At 43.5% G+C, this 21,005-nt stretch overlaps 2 protein-coding genes across 10 annotated transcripts in view; one reads left to right on the top strand and one right to left on the bottom strand.

The window, feature by feature from the left end:
- Positions 1–14,626, bottom strand: part of INO80D (INO80 complex subunit D) — a 93,905-nt gene extending 79,279 nt beyond the window's left edge. The window contains exon 1 of one of the 3 annotated variants that reach the window (XM_050750813.1): positions 14,485–14,626. Coding sequence is in view for 1 of the 3 variants with exons in the window: in XM_050750809.1 (XP_050606766.1) it covers positions 13,903–13,957 (55 nt within the window). In the remaining 2 variants the exon portion in view is untranslated. Of the gene's footprint in view, positions 1–13,629; positions 13,825–13,902; positions 14,051–14,484 lie in introns of those variants that run through there. The other 2 variants (XM_050750809.1, XM_050750812.1) reach the window with 2 other exon arrangements.
- The window catches only part of EEF1B2 (eukaryotic translation elongation factor 1 beta 2), a 954,602-nt gene that overhangs the window by 870,936 nt on the left and 62,661 nt on the right, over positions 1–21,005 (top strand). The gene's annotated exons all lie outside the window — the stretch shown is intronic.

The following is a 21,005-nucleotide window of genomic DNA, read 5'->3' as shown; positions in this document are numbered from 1 at the left end:
GGGTGTGGTGGCACATGCCTGTAGTCCTAGTTACTTGGGAGGCTGAGACGAAAGGATTGCTTGGGCCTGAGAGGTCGAGGCTACAGTGCGCCAAAACTGCACCACCGCACTCCAGCCTGGGCAACAGAATGAGACCCTGTCTCAAAAAAAGAAAAGAAAACAAAAGATGTCAATTGGTGTTATACTTAACAGCTTGTCTGGACATAAAATTCTTGGGTTGTACATTTTTTAATCTACTGACTTTGTATATATTGTTTCATGTTCAAAAAGCCTGAGGCCAGTCTCTTGATTTTCTAGGGGATTTGATTTTTTTTCTTTCTTTTTTTTTTTTTTTTTTTTTTTTTTTTTTGCATTTTGACCTAACAGTAAAAGTCTATTTAAAGACTAGACACTGTTCTAAAATTTTAAATATTTTTCTTTTTGAGATAGAGTTTCACTCTTGTTGCCCAGGCTGGAGCGCAATGGCGCGATCTTGGCTCACTGCAACCTCCATCTCCTGGATTCAAGCGATTCTCCAGCTTCAGCCTCCTGAGTAGCTGGGATTACAGGCGCATGCCACCATGCCCGGGTAATTTTAGTATTTTTAGTAGAGATGGGGTTTCATCATATTGGTCAGGCTGGTCTCGAACTCGTAACCTCAGGTGATCTGCCCGCCTCGGCCTCCCAAAGTGCTGGGATTACAGGCATGAGCCACCACGCCTTTTTTTTTTTTTTTTTTTTTAAAAAGAGATGAGGTCTCACTATAATATCCAAGCTGGATTGAACTCCTGGGCTCAAGCGATCCTCCACTGTAGCTGGGACTACAGGTGTATGTTACCACATCTGCCTTCAAATCTTCTTTTCTTGTGGGAAACTCTTCCTTAATGTGTTGACATTGCTTTCTGCTTGATTTATTCTGCCGACAGCCTCAGGGGTATCAATTATTGGCATGCTAGATTTACTGTATTCCCTATCTATCACTCTCTCTAGTCTTTCTTCATTTTTATTTGTTCCATTTTGGGTTGCTCAAATTTCTCAAGCTTGCCTCCGTCACCCCCAGCTACAGTTGATATTTGCTGCTTTGAATGTTTCTGCAATGTTACTTTTCTCTTATTTTGTACCCTGATTCCAACAGCTCACTCTTATATCCTTCTGTTGTCTTTTATTTCTTGAGCTTTTATAGCTCATTTTTAAACTCTAGTTTCAGAGGAGCTATGTCTCACCCCCACCTTCCACCATAGGAACTATTTTTTCACTTTCCCTTGAGGCTTGACTCCATGCTGGACTATGTTCCCTAACTCACAGGAGCCCACATGGCATAGATTTGGGGGTGGGGTGATAATTTAGGCTTTATTTCTCTTCACATGACCAAGATCAGCAGCTGAAAGGCTGCTTGCTGCCAGTTTCTCCTCCACTCTGAACTTCCTACAAAACTGGTAGGACTGCACGGTTTGTAACTCAGCCCAACCCCTCCTGCCACACAGGGAGCCCAACATACAGATCCAACTTTGCCATCCTTGCACGGGGATTACTGGTTTTGTCCTCGGGGTGTGTTACTTTCTTGGGAGAAAGTTTCTTCCTTTACTTTGCCTGGGTCTATAGAGGAAATCATCCTGTCTTGGCATCTTCTCTTGCCCTGGTTCAGTTTTCACTGCACTTAATAGTACTAATTCATATATTTTGGGTTTTTTGAGGGAGTTTTTGTTGTTTTTTTTTTGAGACAGAGTCTCGCTCTGTCACCCAGGCTGGAGTGCAATGGTTTGATCTCGGCTCACTGCAACCTCCACCCCCTGGTTCAAGCCATTCTCCTGCCTCAGCCTCCTGAGTAGCTGGGATTATAGGTGCCCACCACCACGCCTGGCTAATTTTTTTGTATTCTTAGTAGAGACGGGATTTCGCCATGTTGGCCAGGCTGGTCTCGAACTCCTATCCTCAGATGATCCATCCAGTTCGGCCTCCCAAAGTGCTAGGATTACAGGCATGAGCCACCGTGCCTGGCCATAATTCATATATTTTGGTTACAAGGTTACCGTAATTGTCAAAGCTTCAGTTTAGTTTCTGTTTCTAATTCTCTCTATTTTTAAAGTTGGTTTGGAGAAGGAAGAATAGAGATGTCAGTATTTGCTATCATTAACCACAAATATCTTTTAAAATTTTGAATAGTAAAATATTCCACAATAATATCAAAACCATAAAGCATACTTACTATAGAATTTTTTTACAACAAATACATTAATAATAATTTGTAATGATTTTGAAATCTAACTTTCTTCTTTCTTTTTTTTTCTTTTTTAAGAGACAGAGTCTTGCTCTCTTGTCAAGCCTAGAGTGTACAGTGGCACAATCATAGCTAACTGCAACCTCAAGCTCCTGGGCTCAAGTGATCCTTTTACCTTAGCCTCCCAAGTAGCTGGGACTAAAGGCATGCATCACTGTGCCCAACTAACTTTTTAATTTATTTTAGACATGGAGTCTCACTACATTGCCCAGGCTGGTCTCGAACTCCTAGCCTCCAGTGATCCTCCTGCTTCACCTCCCAAAGTGCTGGGATTACAGGCATGAGCCACCACAACCAGCCTAAATTTCTTCTAATTGAGTATTACTGTAGTATCAAAATCACTGTTCTGTAAACTGGAAACCGATGAATATCTGGTCTTCTCTACGTTAATAAACTTCTCCTTTTTAAATAAAGAAGTTATGACAAACGCACTAAGGCAGTTCTCAGAAAAAAATCCTACATATTTTTCCCTCTTTACCCCTAGCCTTCCACAGCTGGCATTTTTTACCCTGATTTTACTAAAGATGATGTTCACATAACTTTCACTCTTTGGCATTCAGTGCAAGATATAAATAAGAATGGAAACACACAATACATAAAGCCCATGTAATCTTAATCAAATGTCTTTTAGACCCTGATATATAAATATTATCGCATTTTCTTTCTTTCTTTCCTTTCCTTCTTTTTTTCTGAGAAAGGGTCTTGCTCTGCCACCCAGGCCGGAGTGCAGTGGTGTGATTACGCCTTACTGAAGCCTTGACCTCCCTGGCTCAAGTGATCCTTCCACCTCAACCTCCCAGGGAGCTGGGGCCACAGGAATATGCCACCATGCCCAGCTAATTTTTCATATCTTTAGTAGATATGGGGTTTCACCATGTTGCCCAGGATGGTCTCAAACCTCTAGGCTCAAGCCATTCACCAGCATCAGCCTCCCAAAGTGCTGGGATTATAGGCCTAAACCACTACGCTCAGCCTATCACATTTCCTAATTCATGCAACCAAAAGGCTAAAACTAAGCAACTATCTTTTTTTGTTTTTGTTTTTAGAAAAGGGGGGTGTCTCACTATGTTGCCCAGCCGGTCTCAAACTCCTGGTCTCAGTGAGCCTCCTGCCTCAGCCTCCCAAACTGCTGGGATTACAGGCGTAAACCACCACGTCCAGCCAAGCTCTACTTTTTAATACATGATGAATATCACTTTAAAAGGGAAGAAAAAAAACCTTAGCCAAACTAAATTTATTTTTTTATTTTTTTATTTTTATTTATTTTTTTTTTTGAGACGGAGTCTCGCTCTGTCACCCAGGCTGGAGTGCAGTGGCCGGATCTCAGCTCACTGCAAGCTCCGCCTCCCGGGTTCACGCCATTCTCCTGCCTCAGCCTCCCGAGTAGCTGGGACTACAGGCGCCCGCCACCTCGCCCGGCTAAGTTTTTGTATTTTTAGTAGAGACGGGGTTTCACTGTGTTACCCAGGATGGTCTCGATCTCCTGACCTCGTGATCCGCCCGTCTCGGCCTCCCAAAGTGCTGAGATTACAGGCTTGAGCCACCGCGCCCGGCCCAAACTAAATTTATTAACAATTCTAGCAAATATCATCCTCAGCGGTGGAGACAACTTGCTTAGCATATAAACAGACCTATGCTCCCTTAAAGGAGAAAATGCAGGTAATTAAGCACTGTAGAGCAGCAGCAGAATATACACTGTTATTACCAAAAAATGGAAATAACCATTACTGAGAATAGAAAATATTCAAGTCTCACAGAAGAAATATTTCAACAGCATAAATATCCATATACTAGAATTCAAAAGTAGGAAACAGCTGGGCACGGAGGCTCATTCCTGTTATCCCAACACTTTGGGAGGCCAAGACAGGCGGGTCATCTGAGGTCAGGAGTTCAAGACCAACCAACGTGGTGAAACCCCATCTCTACAAACATAAAAAAATTAGCCGGGCATGATGGTGGGTGTAATCCCAGCTACTAGGGAGGCTGAGGTAGGAGAATCGCTTGAACCCGGGAGGCGGAGGTTGCAGTGAGCTGAGACCACGCCGTTGCACTCCAACCTGGGCCACAGAGCGAAACTTTGTCTCAAAAAAAAAAAAAAAAACAGTAGGAAATATGATTAGGTTTAGGTTTAATAAAAATCCGCCTTGGGGCTAGGCACGGTGCCTCACGCCTGTAATCTCAGCACTCTGGGAGACTGAGGTGGGAGGATCAACTGAGGTCAGGAGTTCAAGACCAACCTGACCAACATGGAGAAACCCTGTCTCTACTAAAACTACGAAATTATCCGGGCGAGGTGGCACGTGCCTGTAATCCCAGCTACTTGGGAGGCTGAGGCAGGAGAATCGCTTAAACCCAGGAGGCAGAGGTTGCTGTGAGCTGAGATCGCGCCACTGCACTCTAGCCTGGGCAACAAGAGCAAAACTCCGTCTCAAAAAAAAAAACTTTTTTTAATCCTCTTTGATATTATACACCGAGTTTAATAGGAAAATTGAACAATTCATTTCCATAGCTTCTTACTTCTTACAAATACAGAGGAATAAGACATTATCAAGTAGAAAAGTAAGGAAGATACACTTTTAACAAAAGCAGCCAGCAGCCCTTTCAGTCTTCCAATGACAACCACAAAACAATTTGACAAAAATATGAACATTATTCTCTTTGGGACTACCACTTTATCACCTCCATGTGGAATCTATGTCATTGCTGTTCTTTTGCTTCTCCTAGTTCAGAAACATGTTCATTTCACTGCCACACTATTTTTCTCTAATTGCCATCTGTAATTTCATATCCTACCACTTTTAAAGAGCCTAGATCTACGAAATACCTTATAATTTTTTTTTTTTTTTTGAGAGACAAAATCTCACTCTGTTGCCCATGCTGGAGTGCAGTGGCACAATCCCGGCTCACTGCAACCTCTGTTGCCCTTTTTCAAGTGATTCTCCTGCCTCAGCCTCCCAAGTGGCTGGAATTACAGACATGTGCCACCACGCCCGGCTAATTTTTGTATTTTTAGTAGACACGAGGGGTTTCAACATGTTGGCCAGGGTGTTCTCAAACTCCTGACCTCAAGTGATCCACCCACCCTGGCCTCCCAAAGTGCTGGAATTACAGGCATGAGCCATCGTGCCCAGTCCATACCTTATAATTTTTTTTAAACTGGCGTGAGATGCCAGGTGCAGTGGCTCATACCTGTAATCTCAGCACCTTGGGAAGCTGAAGCGAGCAGATCACTTGAGGTCAGGAGTTCGAGACCAGCCTGGCCAACATGGTGAAACCCAGTCTCTACAAAATACAAATATTAGCTGGGAGTGGTGGTGCATGCTTGTAATCCAGGTACTCCAGAGGCTGAGACAGGAGAACTGCTTGTACTCGGGAGGTGGAGGTTGCGGTGAGCCAAGATCGCACCACTGCACTCCAGCCTGGGCGACAGAGTGAGACTCCATACCAAAAAAAACAAAAAAACAAAAAAAACAAAAAACCCTAGTGTGAGACTGGGCACAGTGGCTCTCACCGTAATACCAGAATGTTGGGAGGCCACAGCAGAAGGATTACTTGAGCCCAGGAGTTCAACACCAGCCTGGGCAATGTAGTGAAACCCTTGTCTTTACAATAAACAAAATAAAATAAATAAAACTAACATCAGCCTACTAAATTATCAGAATGTTTGTTTTCTAATATACTTAATGCAAATGAAAAGAATATTTACTTATCCCAGAAAGAGTGGATCCTGTTAAAATCATATTTAGAGTATCATAAACTCTTAAAAACATTTTTCCATGTTATATCTTTTTTAAATGAGTTTTAATTCAACTTGATGAAGCATAAAAATGTAATGAGATACTAAACAGATGACTATATTGATTTTAAGAACCTAACATCTATATTATAAATGTAAAAAATAGTAGAATCAGACTGAGGAATGATGAAAATCTATCAACTGATGTAACTGGAAGAGAAAGAAGCAGTGAGAAAACTGCTTATCACTCAAAAATATAAACAACATTCATTATAATCAAGTTCAAACCAGAATATTTTAAAATAATGCTTATTGAATGTCTAGTATGTGCCATACACTGTACTCAGAGACAGCACTGTACAAATAAGTTTGCATTAGGAATTTCAATGAATTTTACACTAGGTCCTTCCCTGCTCTATTAGAAAGGTAAGGATAGTTTATGCAGCAAAAGAGATCACTCATTGGCTCTGCCAGGTATCAGAGAGGGGGCTCAAATCTGGTTCTGCTAATTACTAAGTATAAGACCTTGGGCAAGTTATTTAGGCTTCAGTCTTCTCATCTGTAAAGGGAAGATTGTAATTGTATGTACCTCATTGAGTTGCTTAGGATAATTAAATTAGGTATTTCATGAACTGTAACCCCAGCATATAGTAATCACTTAATATTAACTACCATTAGAAGCCGGGCGCGGTGGCTCGCGCCTGTAATCCCAGCCCTTTGGGAGGCCAAGGCGGGTGGATCACGAGGTCAGGAGATCGAGACCATCCTGTTTAACACGGTGAAACCCCGTCTCTACTAAAAATACAAAAATAAAATAAAATTAGCTGGGCGTGGTGGCAGGCACCTGTAGTCCCAGCTACTCGGGAGGCTAAGGCAGGAGAATGGTGTGAACCCGGGAGGCGGAGCTTGCAGTGAGCCAAGATCGCGCCACTGCACTCCAGCCTGGGCAACCTGGGCAACAGAGAGAGACTCCGTCTCAAAAAAAAAAAAACTACCGTTAGAAGCAGTTAAGTAGTGGTTTATTTGTGTTATCATTTTGATCTAGAATCTGTAGGACTAAAACACATTCTCTAGCTGTTAGTGGTTTTCTGAATAGTTTCCTATAATCCTCATTAAAAATCTAATATCAAAAATATTTCCTACATTCTATAGAGCACTTAAATACTAATGTTCTTGGGATGGAAAACACTAGCAGAATGAGCACCGTTTGACTGATCTGGGTACAGTATTTATTAGTTCAGTTAATAATCCTTCACAACAAATGCTTTCTGAGTTCTTATCCATGTCACAGTCACTCTCTGTTGTTACAGAAACCCTGCATTACAGGACAAGAGGAAAGAAGAAAAACTAAGTTGTAGCTCTACTCCTCAAAGTTCTTTTGTTCTAAAAATCTGAAACTAATGGCCTCTTTGTTACTGAATTCCACATACACTTTTCCGTCTTCAGCTAACTGGACCTCTCTGCGGCATCTGACACTGCTGACCACTTTCTCTTTCTTGAAAATCTCTCCTTTCTGACCAGTCAGTGGGTTCTTTTCTCTTGGCCCCCTTGCTTCCATGCCAGTATACTCCAAAGTTCATTTAATCTTACTTTACAGGGGTGCAAGATGAAATGCCTACATGGGCTGGAAGAGTAGGCCAGGGGCATTCTTTGGCAAACTTTGCTCAAATTATTTCCAGCAAGTTGTTGCAAAGTTTAAAAAAATAAAAAAGGTAGACCCAGAACTTCCAGCTCTTTCGTGTTTTTAAAAAAAGAGAGGGCCGGGCACAGCAGCTCAGGCCTGTAATCCCAACACTTTGGGAGCCCAAGGCAGGTGAATCACCTGAGGTCAGGAGTTCAAGACCAGCCCGGCCAACATGGTGAAACCCTGTCTCTACTAAAAATACAAAAATTAGCCGGCGTGGTGGCACGTGCCTATAGTCCCAGTTACTCAGGAGGCTGAGGCAGCCGGGCATGGTGACTCACACCTGTAATCCCAGCACTTTGGGAGGCCAAGGCAGGTGGATCATGAGGTCAGGAGTTCAAGACAAGCCTGGCCAAGATGGTGAAACCCTGTCTCTACTAAAAACACAAAAATTACCAGGTGCAGTGGTGGGCTCCTGTAATCCCAGCTACTCGGGAGGCTGGGGCAGAGAACTGCTTGAATCTGGGAAGCAGAGATTGCAGTGAGCCAATCGCACCACTGCACTCTAGGCTGGGCGACAGAGTAAGACTTTGTTTCAAAAAAGAAAAGAAAAAGACATGTAACCCTAAGTTATTTTATAAATCTGTTTCCTCATATATGAAAAGGCACTGATGAAAAATCAGAGACCATCACAAAAAGGGTAGGTCAAACAAAACATTTCTATAGGCTTATCTTTTTTTTTTTTTTTTTTTTTTTTTTTTGAGACAAGTTCTCCCTTTGCCGCCCAGGCTGAAGCGCAGTGGTGTGATCAAGGTTCACTGCAACCTTGACCTCCTGAGTTCAAGTGATCCTCTCACCTCAGCCTCCTGAGTAGCTGGGACTACAAAAATGCACTACCACACCTGGCTAATTTTTGTATTTTTTGTAGAGACAGGGTTTCACCATGTTGCCCAGGCTGGTCTCAAACTCCTGAACTCAAGTGATCTGCCCACCTTGGCCTCCCAAAGTGCTGGGACTACAGTTGTGAGCCATGGTAACAAGCCTACCCCAGGTTTCAAACCAAATGTATACAACTGCATATGTGGATTTTTCTGGAGAAGTGTCTAAGACTAAGAACCACTGACTAGCCCAAATTTATCTCCTTCTGCCATTTCAGCTGCCATCTGTGAGGATGAGTCCCATCTTTACATCCAGTCCACCTGAGATCGCCTTACCTCCTTAACCTGCCTCTGCCACCTCCTCCTCTTAATTGCCATTGCCACCACCTTAGTTCAAACCCTCTTCAAATCTCTTGTCAGGAGCTGCTTCACTAGTCTAATTACAGTCTTGTTCTCCTTTTTCCTACTCTGTACAACTCAAATCCTCTAAATCTCAAGTAATTTATGTGGCCAAAGGCTTTCAGGGTGTGCCTGTAACATAAAAGAAATCCAAACTCCTTACCCTAACACAGAAACTCGTTAGGTCCTAGCCAGACTGACCTTTCCCTCTCACTATTTATTCCCCTCCTCCTCCAACTCCAGGGCGGTAACAGAACCATAATTTGCAACACAGGATAGTCTTTTGTCCCTAAACTGTGATTCCTACTTACAGGTCACACCTTCTGGAATGCCTAACTCCTCCCATTCGCTTAGGACAGAAACTTCCCCTGTAAAGCCCTCACTTTAAAACCTAGCCTGCCCTTTAGGCCAGAATAGAAGAATATTCCTCCAGGCTAAGCTATCACTTAACATTCACATTGACATTGTAAATGTCAGCTTATTTTTCTTCTCCAATAGACTAAAAACTCCTCAAGGGCAGAGAATGTGTCTTTGTATTGCAAAGCTCAGAGCTACAACAAAGAAGCTAATCTGTTAAATGAATGAACCAGCAGCTGCTCCTACCAATCAAGTCACGTAAACATGCCCAGGACTCTAAAGTGAGCCTATCAAGGCCACAAACTGCTCAGTGCCTTCAAAACCACGCAACACTATGGTTCGTGGGGACTCACAAGAACACTTCAAAACCTGAAAGAGGGGAACAAAGAGTGAAGCAAACCCACCTTAAGCTCCTTTGCCCTTGGTGTACTTACCATACCTTTATATTGGCCAGTTCCAAATTCAAACAGCAGAGACTACACTAACATGAAGCCGCTGAAACTGAACATACTGCACAATTTTTTACTGGCAAAAATAGATTTATTTGCCCTATTAAAGTAATTATATTCTTTCTGTACTCAAATACTTATTAGTATTATTAATATATACTGAGGCAAGAACTCATTAAAAATTCACATCAAGAATATTAAAAATCTTTAAAAAAAAAAAAAAAGTTATGTACCAGAAAAAGTTATGCACCAAGAAAATATAAAGGTTATGCTCCAGGAACCATTCTAAAGGCTTTACGTTCAATTCCTCATTGAGTCTTCACAGCAACCCTATGAAGTAGGTACTATTATTATCCCCTTTTACAGATGAAGAAAACTGAGACTTAATCAGATTAAGTAATTGTCATGATCCACCTAGGGAGACTGAGGCGGGCAGATCCCTTGCATCCAGGAGTTTGAGACCAGCCTGGGCAACATGGGGAAACCCCGTCTCTACCAAAAATACAAAAATTAGCCTTGTATGGTGGCACACACCTGTAGTCCTTGCTGACTACAGGCACACTTGAGGAGGATCACTGGAGCCCAGGAGGTTGAGGCTGCAGTGAGCTGTAATCATGCCACTGTACTCCAGGCTGGACAACACAGTGAGCCCCTGACTCAAAAAAAAGAAAGAAAGAAAGAAAAGTGGGCTAGTGGAATTAACATTTAATTAATACTATTATGGGCCAAACACATGGCTATCTCATCTAACCCTTATATCGAAGAATTTTATTCCCATTTTCAGTTAAAGAAACCAAAGATTAAGTAAATTGCCCAGCGGAAGGACTGGGATCAGAACTCAAAAAGCCCAGTCTAAAGGTGTCACTGTAGGATGTCATGCTACAAATAAAATTTCACCAAAAACTCGTCTTTTTTTTTTTTTTTTTTTTTTTTTTTGAGACGGAGTTTCGCTCTTGTTGCCCAGGCTGGAGTGCAATGGTGCAATCTCGGCTCACTGCAACCTCCGCCTCCCAGGTCCAAGCGATTCTCCTGCCTCAGCCTCCCGCGTAGCTGGGGTTACAGGCATACGCCACCACACCCAGCTAATTTTAATTTTGTATTTTTGGTAAAGACGGGGTTTCTCCATGTTGGTCAGGCTGGTCTCGAACTCCCGACCGCCTCAGCCTCCCAAAGTGCTGGGATTACAGGCGTGAGCCATAAAGTGCTGGGATTACAAGCGTGAGCCATCGCGCCCAGCCTAAAAACTCATCTTAAATCACATTCTGTGAAAGGATGAGAACCAAGTAGTCTGTCACCTTACGTGCAAGGAGGGAACAGAGTGAGGCTTAAGGTTTTAAATTGAGTATTTCCTCAGTATCTCAAACTAGCCAGGAGCATTGTCAAAAATCAGCCTTTACAGTCAGGACCTCTGGGACAAACTCTTGCTTGAAGGAGTGAGGAGACTCTGCTGCTGTTTGTTTTGCCTAGCACAGAGCTGCATGTATAAGTTAAACTGACTTAGCATTGGGGACAATTTGCTGCCTCCAACCCAGTCTCACCTATTCAACCATTGTTTTACCAGTTACCGGGTGTGGGGGAGGGGGGAAGAGAATTGTCTGAGAATATTGTTCTAACTGTAATCAAATATAAATGACTTTTCATTAGCCATAACCACCGTACCAAACCTGGAGAGTGAGAGCTGCTAACCCTCAAAGAACATCTCAGGTATGAACAAATAGTTTAGCATTTTTTTGAAATGTCAATTTTGGGTGCTCTCAGAAATGTTTAATTCCTTCTAAACTAAAATTTTTTATTTCTCTAAAAACAGTAGCAACATAATTGGCTGAGAAAACGTCAGAATGGGGTATACAAATTTTCTCCTAAAAATCTTCCAGAGGAAAGAAAACTTGATTATTTCAGACTTGTAATTATACTAACCATTTACTTTTTAAACTAACATTTAATAGTAAACAAGCATATTCCCTTAGTAATTTAAAGTTAATTCAGTATTTGACCTGAAAATCTTTTATTAATTTCAAATGGAATGTAACTTTTAAAAGTATCAAACCTGTCATTCCTTCAGGAAATAAAGTAGCCCATTAGGAAATCAGGTTAGGAAATTAATACATGTTTGAGATAGGGTGGGAAAAAGTACAAAACTTTTTTGGTATTTGTACATATATAGTTTTGGAAAGCTTAGGAATGTGAAATCAACAATACACCTTTGAATACCAAATAATGAGGCAATAATTTTTTTCAAACCTTAAAATGTCCCAAGAAAAACGACTAAGAATGATTTTTTTCCATTCAGTATATGCTCTAAAAATAAGGACAAACTATAATAGAAGTAACGATTTTTGGCACACATGTTTATGAAAATGTCCAAGTCAATAAGCAATTTCAATTAATCAACAAACTTAAAACAACCATTAAATGTAATTTGCATTTTTGTATCAGATCCATACAATCTCAAATATCAAGATTTTCTTAAGCTCAATGCTAAATGACCGGATATCTACCATTGTGGAGAAAAAGAATTTGATCTCAGGCAGACCAAAGGAAACGAAAGGCACACACCTAGAAGAATCACATGAGTCTCACTTCGAAGCCTCACAGAAGTCAGCACTGAAAGTCGTGGGTTACCCATTGCCCTGCAAGTGGCAGCTTTTCACTAACAGTGCTGGGGGTACTGAGCGGGCAGAATGTGGGACATCTCCTGCCAGCAAACTCCAGCCTGCTACCAAGCAGGACACCGCACACAAACACAACACTCTGCCCTAAGCTCACCCAAAAAAAAAAAAAAAAAGGAAAAAGCCAACAATTAAACGATGCAAAATAACCTCTCCAAACACGCCCACAATGGGGGCTGGCAGTGGGGGGTGGAAGGGTTCATTAACATTTCAATTTCAACACTCAACAACAACAAGGAGGTAAGCATAGCCACGGGAAACATCCTGTCCCTGAAAAGCGGAAAATTGACATTTGAAAATTTATGTTTATTACTTTTAACGTTCAGAGCTCAGGGCACCAAAATAGAGCTAAAATTGAATCAATTTAAACAGAAAACATACGTGTGTGTGTGTGAAAATATGTATGTGTATATATATGCATATAAAATATATACATACACATATATATTTTATATTTTTTTCCGTTTAAATGTTATACATACACACAACCCCCCCCAAAACCAAAGTAGTTTTCCGAGGTTCCGAGGGCTCTTCCACAGACCCTTCGGAGTTATGGCAATAACAAGTTTAGGTTTCCTTAAAATCTCCATTATTCTATTTCTAGGTCGAATATAAGAATGTCACATAAATCTAAATAGTGATTATCAGAATAAATGAACTACTGATCCTTAAACTGTAGACCTTGTTTCGGGAGCTGCCCTGCCCACTTCCTCTCCCTCCTCCCAATCCCGGAGGCTTCCAAGCCATCTGACAACCACGTCTCCCCCTTGGGATCTGTTCCGGTGTTGGTTTTACCGGACAGTGACCAAAAAGGAGGGGAAACTCCTACATCTGGGGACTGCTCCAGAAACCCTGCCTGATCCTGCCCCTCTCACTGACAGTCTCCTCGCTGCTCCCTACATCTTCCTCTCCGCCGGAGCTGTCCAGAAGGGGGATTTTGGACCCAAAGGAATCGGGATGAAAGGGGGTGGGTACTCAAGCTGAAAATAACACCCCCAGTTGGTGGGGTAAGGGCTAAAAAAGGCAATAGGGAAAGACTGGCCGGCAGAAACACCACCTGAGTTTACCTCCTCCTTCCCACCCCAAAAACCCCAGTCACTAATAAAGCTAAGAAACCCCTTGCAAACTTTTCCAAACCGGAAGAGAAGGCCCTCTCCCCAACCTGGGGGGCTCTAGGGGGAACAGGCTGGAGTTAGCAGCCCCGAACGGGCTCGCGGGGAGTTGGGTGGGGCGCGGGCGAGGGGTGCAGGGGCGGAGTACCTTCTTCAATGGACAGGAACTGGCAAAGAGTTTCAAAATAGCCGAGTGCGCTCCCCCACGCCCTGGGGGGGTCCCGGGCGCTAGGACCAGGGCTCCCCGGAGAGACAGCGGCCCCCAATTCCGACGTAAAAGGAAACTTTCTGGGCCGCGGCTGCACCTGACTCCTCACCGCCCCTCCACCCGACCCCACGCCCGCCAGGCCGCCCGCCCCGCCCCGCCCCGGCCTGGCCGTCCGGAGCGCGGAGGAGGGGGATAAATAAATTCAACTCTTACCGGAATCTGGGGGGCGTCTGCGAGAGACCGGGGGAAAGGGGGGCCGGGCGCTCATTCCCCACTCCCCACTCCTAGGCCCTGACGCCCCTGTCCCGGCAGCCCGGGCCTGCCGCCCCGCGGGAGAGCCTCCGGGCCGGCGCGGGATTCGGCCCCGCAGCGCCGCTGTCCCACCTGGAGGCCCCGGGGGACTCGAGGGGGCGCGCGGAGGCCCGGGGTGCGGGGGCAGGGCGCGGCCCCCGTGGGGCCTACCGGCCCGAGGCCTACCGGCGCCCCCCCATCTCGCCGCACACCCCCACCTGGCCCGCGCAGGCCGCACCGCTCGCCCCACTCCGGCTCCGGCTGGACCCCTGCCCGCCCGCCGTCGCCGCCAACGGGCGCCCCGGAGGCCCTCAGGCCCCCGGCCTCCACCACCCGGGCGCCGGCCCCACTCACCCTTTCATTCTCCGCCCGGGGCCTGGCGTGGGCCGGCGAATCCCCGGCCTCACGTAAGCGCGCTCGCCGCCCGCCCAGCCTGCGCGGCCCAGCCCGCCGCCCTACGGGAGCCCGGGGATGTGGGCCGGGCCTGGGGCCGCCTCTGCTTACCTTTCAGTTGCTTTTTTTTTTCTCCTTCCCCCCTGTTCCCTCGGCTGGGCTGACAGATCAGAGTGAGAGGCGCTGGCAATGGACTAGGAAGCTCGGCTGCCGCTGCTACTGCTCCCCCCTGGGCTCCGGCGAGAGCCTTTCCCTGTCAAGCAAGAGGGGTGAGGATCATATTTTTATTTTGGAAACTAAAAAGTGCTCCCAGGGTCGGTGATTATTAAGGGGAAATCCCTGAATATACTCTCCAGCCAAGAAGGCAGGGCTGCCGGGGCTGTACAAGAAGAGGCAGCAGCCTCCTACAGCACCACTACAGGCACTGCGAGGACATAACACCAGAGAGCTGCTCCTCTGCCCTCCGAAACGACAACTTTCCTACCATCTTGGAGGCAGAGCAAAGGGGGGCCAGGGGGAAAAGTGCACCCGCTCCCGATAAAGTACAAATTTTTACTCCTCATCTCTGGGAAAAAGTCCACACCGGCAGTCTACACCGGCGCCTGGGGGAGAAAGCAGGGAAGAAACTGGGGGTGCATGAGAAACGTTTTCATTTGCTCCAGGGGGAAAAATGTTTCTGCATCTTCTGATGGAAAGAAATCATTACAAGACACAGGTTTTCCGGTGATTACTGTATTCTGTTTTCTATTTCTAATTTTTTTCATGTTAGTGACAGTGATATTTTAATATTTTTTCAGGCCAATAATAATCTTTCTCCATTACAGGGCTAAGTTCTGTGGCTGGTGGTCAGTTTGTAAATTTGTACTTAAAGAGACTTAATAGTAACTTCATTTATTTGTCTAGTTATGTTATTGTATATATAAATATTTACATGTTTTCATATATTGCATATGAAAATTTGTTACATGTTACTCTCAAAACTGAGATTGCTGTAAGACAATTGTAAAAAACATGTCTTTCGTCTCTGTCTCAAAGCAATGTAAATAAAACCTATGGACTGTCCAGAAAGGCATGATACAGTGTGTCATTTTCTACAGTGCAAATAAAGGCAGATATCACTGGGGATTTAAAAACGACCCCTGTTTCTGGAAATTCTGTTATGAAGAAAGGATACAGTAAACCTGGAAAGAGATTTTAAAGACAGCTTTAGATTTTTCTTTAAGTAAAATAGTTTATTAAGAATTATATCCAGGCATTTAATTTTTTTATTTATTTAGATTCTTTAAACTCTAGCTAGATTTTGGTGCATTACACATGTTGCTGTCTGCTTTTTGTGTCACAGAACTGAGAAATGTGGCTATTTTTGTTAGTTAGTTCAGAACTTCCAATGTGCTGCCAGCATGTATGAGTGACTTTTTGTATATTGCAGTGGATGTCATGAATTTACTTTTTTAAATGAGCAAAGCTTAATAGATAAATGGGATCAGAGTTAAACAATGCTGTTAGCATAGAGGTGAGAGGGACAAAGGATACCCATTTGCATCAATTCCAATAGAACGCTTGTTGGAGGATAATGAATTGCAGAGACATTTTTCAATTTTTGTGAAGAAAGAGAAAAATAATAGAAAATGAATGGACTATCTTTGTATGTTCTACTGGGGATGATGATTTAAATCTTGTATTAAAAGTTACTTTTCTGACACATGTTGACTAACCTGGCAGGAATGAATTTGTTATATTAGTGCCCTGAATCAGTAGAATATTTAATTTCTTTGTAAAATTTATTACACAGCATTTAGAAGTAACTTCCAAATTTAGAAATTGTCCTAATTTAAAAGTGAGTTGATGTAATGCATATATCAAATATTTATTAGTTTCTAGCTGAACCTTTATCATATAACTTTGAATATAGCACTTACCTAAATATTCTGGATTTTCTTCTGTGGTTTTTTTCCTCTCTGTTTGGTGGAAAAGTTAAGTAAAATTAACTGATTCTTACCATCTTCGAAAACTCAGTTGTGAAGTTATGTTCTATTTACAATATTTTTTTTAAACATTTAGACATCAAACACATTAGTTATCACAAGGAAAATTACTTTCCTTCTAGTGAAATTGAAAAACGTGTTTTCTAACAACTTATTTTTCTTTATATAAGACATGACTTTATAGATATGTTTTGAATTTTTCAGGAAATTAAAATGTGTTTGGCCAGATTCCATGGCTTATGTCTGTAATCCCAGCACTTTGGAAGGCCTAGGTGAGAGTATTGCTTAACCCCAGGAGTTTGAGGCCAGCCTGGGCAACCAAGCGAGACCCTTTCTCCAAAAATTAAAATTAAAATAAAATGTGCTTGTTTGCATTAAGCTGGCTACACCCTTTTTTGCAATACCCCTTGTGACCAAAGAAACCAGTGGATAGGGCTATGCTGCATCAGCTTAGCATTTCAGTGCTTTCCTCTTTATAAAGTTTGACTTCTGCTTAGCTATAATCTATGATACTTATCCATCAATTGAGCGAAATATTCAAGACTTGAGGCCAGGCACGGTGGCTCACGCCTGTAATCCCAGCACTTTGGGAGGCCGAGGCAGGTGGATCATGAGGCCAGTAGATCGAGACCATCCTGGTTAACACGGTGAAACCCCGTCTCTACTAAAGATACAGAAAATTGGCCAGGCGTGGTGGCGGGCGCCTGTAGTCCCAGCTACTCGGGAGGCTGAGGCAGGAGAATAGCGTGAACCTGGGAGGCAGAGCTTGCAGTGAGCTGAGATCACACCATTGCACTCCAGTCTGGGCGACAGAGTGAGACTCCGTCTCAAAAAAAAAAAAAAAAAAAAAAGATACAAAACTTAGCTGGGTGTGGTGGCAGGCGCCTGTAATCCCAGCTACTCTGGAGGCTGAGGCAGGAGAATCACTTGAACTGGAAGGCGGAGGTTGCAGTGAGCTGAGATCGCACCATTGCACTCCAGCCTGGGCGACAAGAGAAACTCTCAAAAAAAAAAATTGCTATGTCTGATTTGTAGAATCTGCAAATGCTAACAAAACTGATACAATTTTTATTGTTTTTTTTAAAAATTTTTTAATTAATTTATTTTTTTTTTGAGACGGAGTGTCACCACATTGGCCAGGCTGGTCTTGAACTCCTGACCTCAGGTGATCCGCCGGCCTCTGCCTCCCAAAGTGCTGAGATTACAGGCGTGAGCCACCACACCTGGGCTAAAACTACTGATACAATTTGAGGAAGCTATTTTTTTTTCCCAATAAAGTTTCCACTACTCAGATTTGGCTACATTATTGAGCACTTAATGCATCTTGATAACCTTGTTGAATGCTTTTATCTATGTTTTCTTATTTAATTCCTGTAAGAGCTCCAAAAAGTATTACATTTTTCTTTACTTTAAAAAAAAAATACAGATGGGATAATTGTCTTTCCTGTCAGGGATCATGTACCTTCTTGGCCCAAAAGCTTTCCAGTAAGATTCTCAATTCTCCTGGTTTAGAGTGTCCAAGGTGCCTGTCACAATTCTGTGCACTATGCCTGAAGTGCTAGGTTCCTGCTCTATGCTCTTTGCCAAAAACAAACTGAGTAGCCAACTGTTGGAGCCCCCTTCCTTCATTGGTGGCAACCAGTAGCTTATTTCACATGCATGAAGTCTAGCACCTAATCTATCAGTTGTTTTGAGGAATGCAAATAAATAACAAAAATAACAAATGCATTATGATTAACAGAGACTTTATTCCTGATCCTGAAAATGAGCACTATACGTTATAAATCATTAACTTATTCTATTATGCCTTCATTTCACAAATAGCCGTTTGGCCTTTAGTTGAAGTAGGAAATGCTTGCCTTAATTTTTTTTTTTTATTTTGAGACCAAGTCTCACTCTGCCCAGGCTGGAGTGCAGTGGTGCGATCTCAGCTCACTGCAACCTCCGCCTCTGGAGTTCAAGCTATTCTCCTGCCTCAGCCTCCTGAGTAGCTGGGATTACAGGTACCCACCACCACACCCGGCAAATTTTTATATTTTTAGTAGAGATGGGGTTTCATCATGTTGGCCAGACTGGTCTCAAACTCCTGACCTCGGCCTCCCAAAGTGTTGGGATTACAGGTGTAAGCCACTGCACTCGGGCAATATTTTTTTTTAAATTATTTTTATTATTATTTTTTACATAGAGATGGTGTCTTGCTATATTGCCCAAGCTAGTCTGAAACTCCTGAACTCAGGCGATCCTCCTCCCTCAGCCTCCCAAAAGTGCTGAGATTACAGGTGTGAGTCACCTTGCCCAACAACCTTAATAATTTTAATATCATTAGAATCTTTAATTGATCTACCTTTTGGTATTAATTATTTTAGTTTTCTTTCTTTCTTCCTTTTTTTTAAGACAGAGTCTCACTCTGTTGCCAGGCTGGAGTGCAGTAGCGTGATTGCAGCTCACTGCAACCTATGAATCCCAGGTTCAAGCGATTTTCCTGCTTCAGCCTCTGAGTATCTGGGACTACAGGTATGCACCACCACGCCCAGCTAGTTTTTGTATTTTTAATAGAGAGGGGTTTCACCATGTTGGCCAGGATGGTCTCCATCTTGATCTCATGATCTACCCACCTCGGCCTCCCAAAGTGCTGGAATTACAGGCATGAACCACTGCACCCTGCCTAATTATTTTCTAAAAATTGACCACATTACTATGTATACTAAAAAGTTATTAAGAAAATATCAGCCAGGCACGGTGGCTCATGCCTGTAATCTCAGTACTTTGGGAGGCCAAGGTGGGCGGATCACCTGAGGTTAGGAGTTCAAGACCAGCCTGGCCAACATGGTGAAAACCCATCTCTACTAAAAATACAAAAATCAGCCATCCAGCTACTAGGAAGGCTGAGGCAGAAGAACCTCTTGAACCCAGGAGGCGGAGGTTGCAGTGAGCTGAGATCGCACCACTACACTCCAGCCTGGGCAACAGAGCAAGACTGTCTCAAAAAATTAAAAATAAAAAAACTCCAGGGAGCCGGGCACGTTGGCTCACGCCTGTAATCCCAGCACTTTGGCAGGCCGAGGCGGGTGGATCACGAGGTCAGGAGATCGAGACCATCCTGGCTAACATGGTGAAAACCCCGTCTCTACTAAAAATACAAAAAACTAGCCGGGCGCGGTGGTGGGCGCCTGTAGTCCCAGCTACTCTGGAGGCTGAGGCAGGAGAATGGCGGGAACCCGGGAGGCGGAGCTTGCAGTGACCCGAGACCGCACCACTGCACTCCAGCCCGGGCAACAGAGTGAGACTCTGTCTCAAAAAAAAAAAAAAAAATTAAAATTAAAAAACTCCCAAGGAGATGAGGGAATAGAAATGGGGTATGTACATAGCCTGAAAGTTTTCAAAGCCACACTATTATGATGGTCATAGACTCAAATTGTTTTCACTTTAAAGCCTTTCTGTTTTGCAAACATTTGTTGGTAATGTTTCTACCTAAAACAAAGATTTTGGTTTTATTGTGGTTACAAGAAAGTGTTTCTGAGATAAACACTGTATTTAGCCAACATACACATCATAGCTTTAGACTGACTATGAAATTTCTTTTCAAAGATTCAAGGCTCTGGGCATGGTGGCTCACACCTGTAGTCCCAAAACTTTAGGAGGCTGAGGAGGGAGGATCACTTGAGTCCAGAAGTTGGAGGTCACAGTGAGCTGTGATCGCACTACGGCACTCCAGCCTGGGCAACAGAGTGAGAGCCTGTCTCAAAAAAAAAGGCCGGCGTGGTGGCTCACACCTGTAATCCCAACACTTTGAGAGGCCGAGGCGGGTGAATCATGAGGTCAGGAGTTTGAGACCAGCCTGGCCAACATGGTGAAACCTCGTCTCTACTAAAAATACAAAAAATTAGCTGGACATAGTGGCGGGCGCCTGTAATCCCAGCTACTCAGGAGGCTGAGGGAAGAGAATCGCTTGATCCTGGGAGGTGGAGGTTGCAGTGAGCCAAGATCACACCACTGCACTCCAGCCCAAACAACAGATGAGACTCCGTCTCAAAAATAATAATAATAAAATATATATATATACACACACACACACACACTTATTATGTATATATATTTATATATTCAGCTGTAGTCAAAATAAACATGAGCATTGATCAGGTAATCTCCCTAATGCTAACATCTAACCTGAGGCAGTTAGACCTCTGATTTCATACCAGAAGCCAAGAAGTGGGTTTTTGGTTTTGTTTTTTTTTTTTTTTTTTTTGAGACGGAGTCTCACTCTGTCGCCCAGGCTGGAGTGCAGTAGTGTGATCTCAGCTCACTGCAGCCTTCACCTCCTGAGTTCAAGCGATTCTCCTGCCTCAGCCTCCCAAGTAGCTGGGACTACAGGTGCCCGCCAATACACCCAGTTAATTTTTTGTATTTTTAGTAGAGACAGGGTTTCACCATGTTGGTCAGGCTGATCTCGAACTCCTGACCTCGTGATTCGCCTGCCTCAGCCTCCCAAAGTGCTGGGATTACAGGTGTGAGCCACCGAGCCTGGCCTGGTTTTGTTTTTAAACCCCCACAAAGGCCAAAAGATACCCTCCAGGAACCAGATGGTCAGTGTTGTGCTGCCTTTTCATCATAGTAAAGGCGGAAAATGTGACATTGTAGACACTGTAT

The sequence above is a fragment of the Macaca thibetana genome, chromosome 12 (assembly GCF_024542745.1).
Source record: "Macaca thibetana thibetana isolate TM-01 chromosome 12, ASM2454274v1, whole genome shotgun sequence".
In the NCBI taxonomy this organism is placed as follows: Eukaryota; Metazoa; Chordata; class Mammalia; order Primates; family Cercopithecidae; genus Macaca; species Macaca thibetana.
The sequence above is the reverse complement of the archived record's forward strand: the minus strand, read 5'-3'. Positions and strand labels throughout refer to the sequence as shown.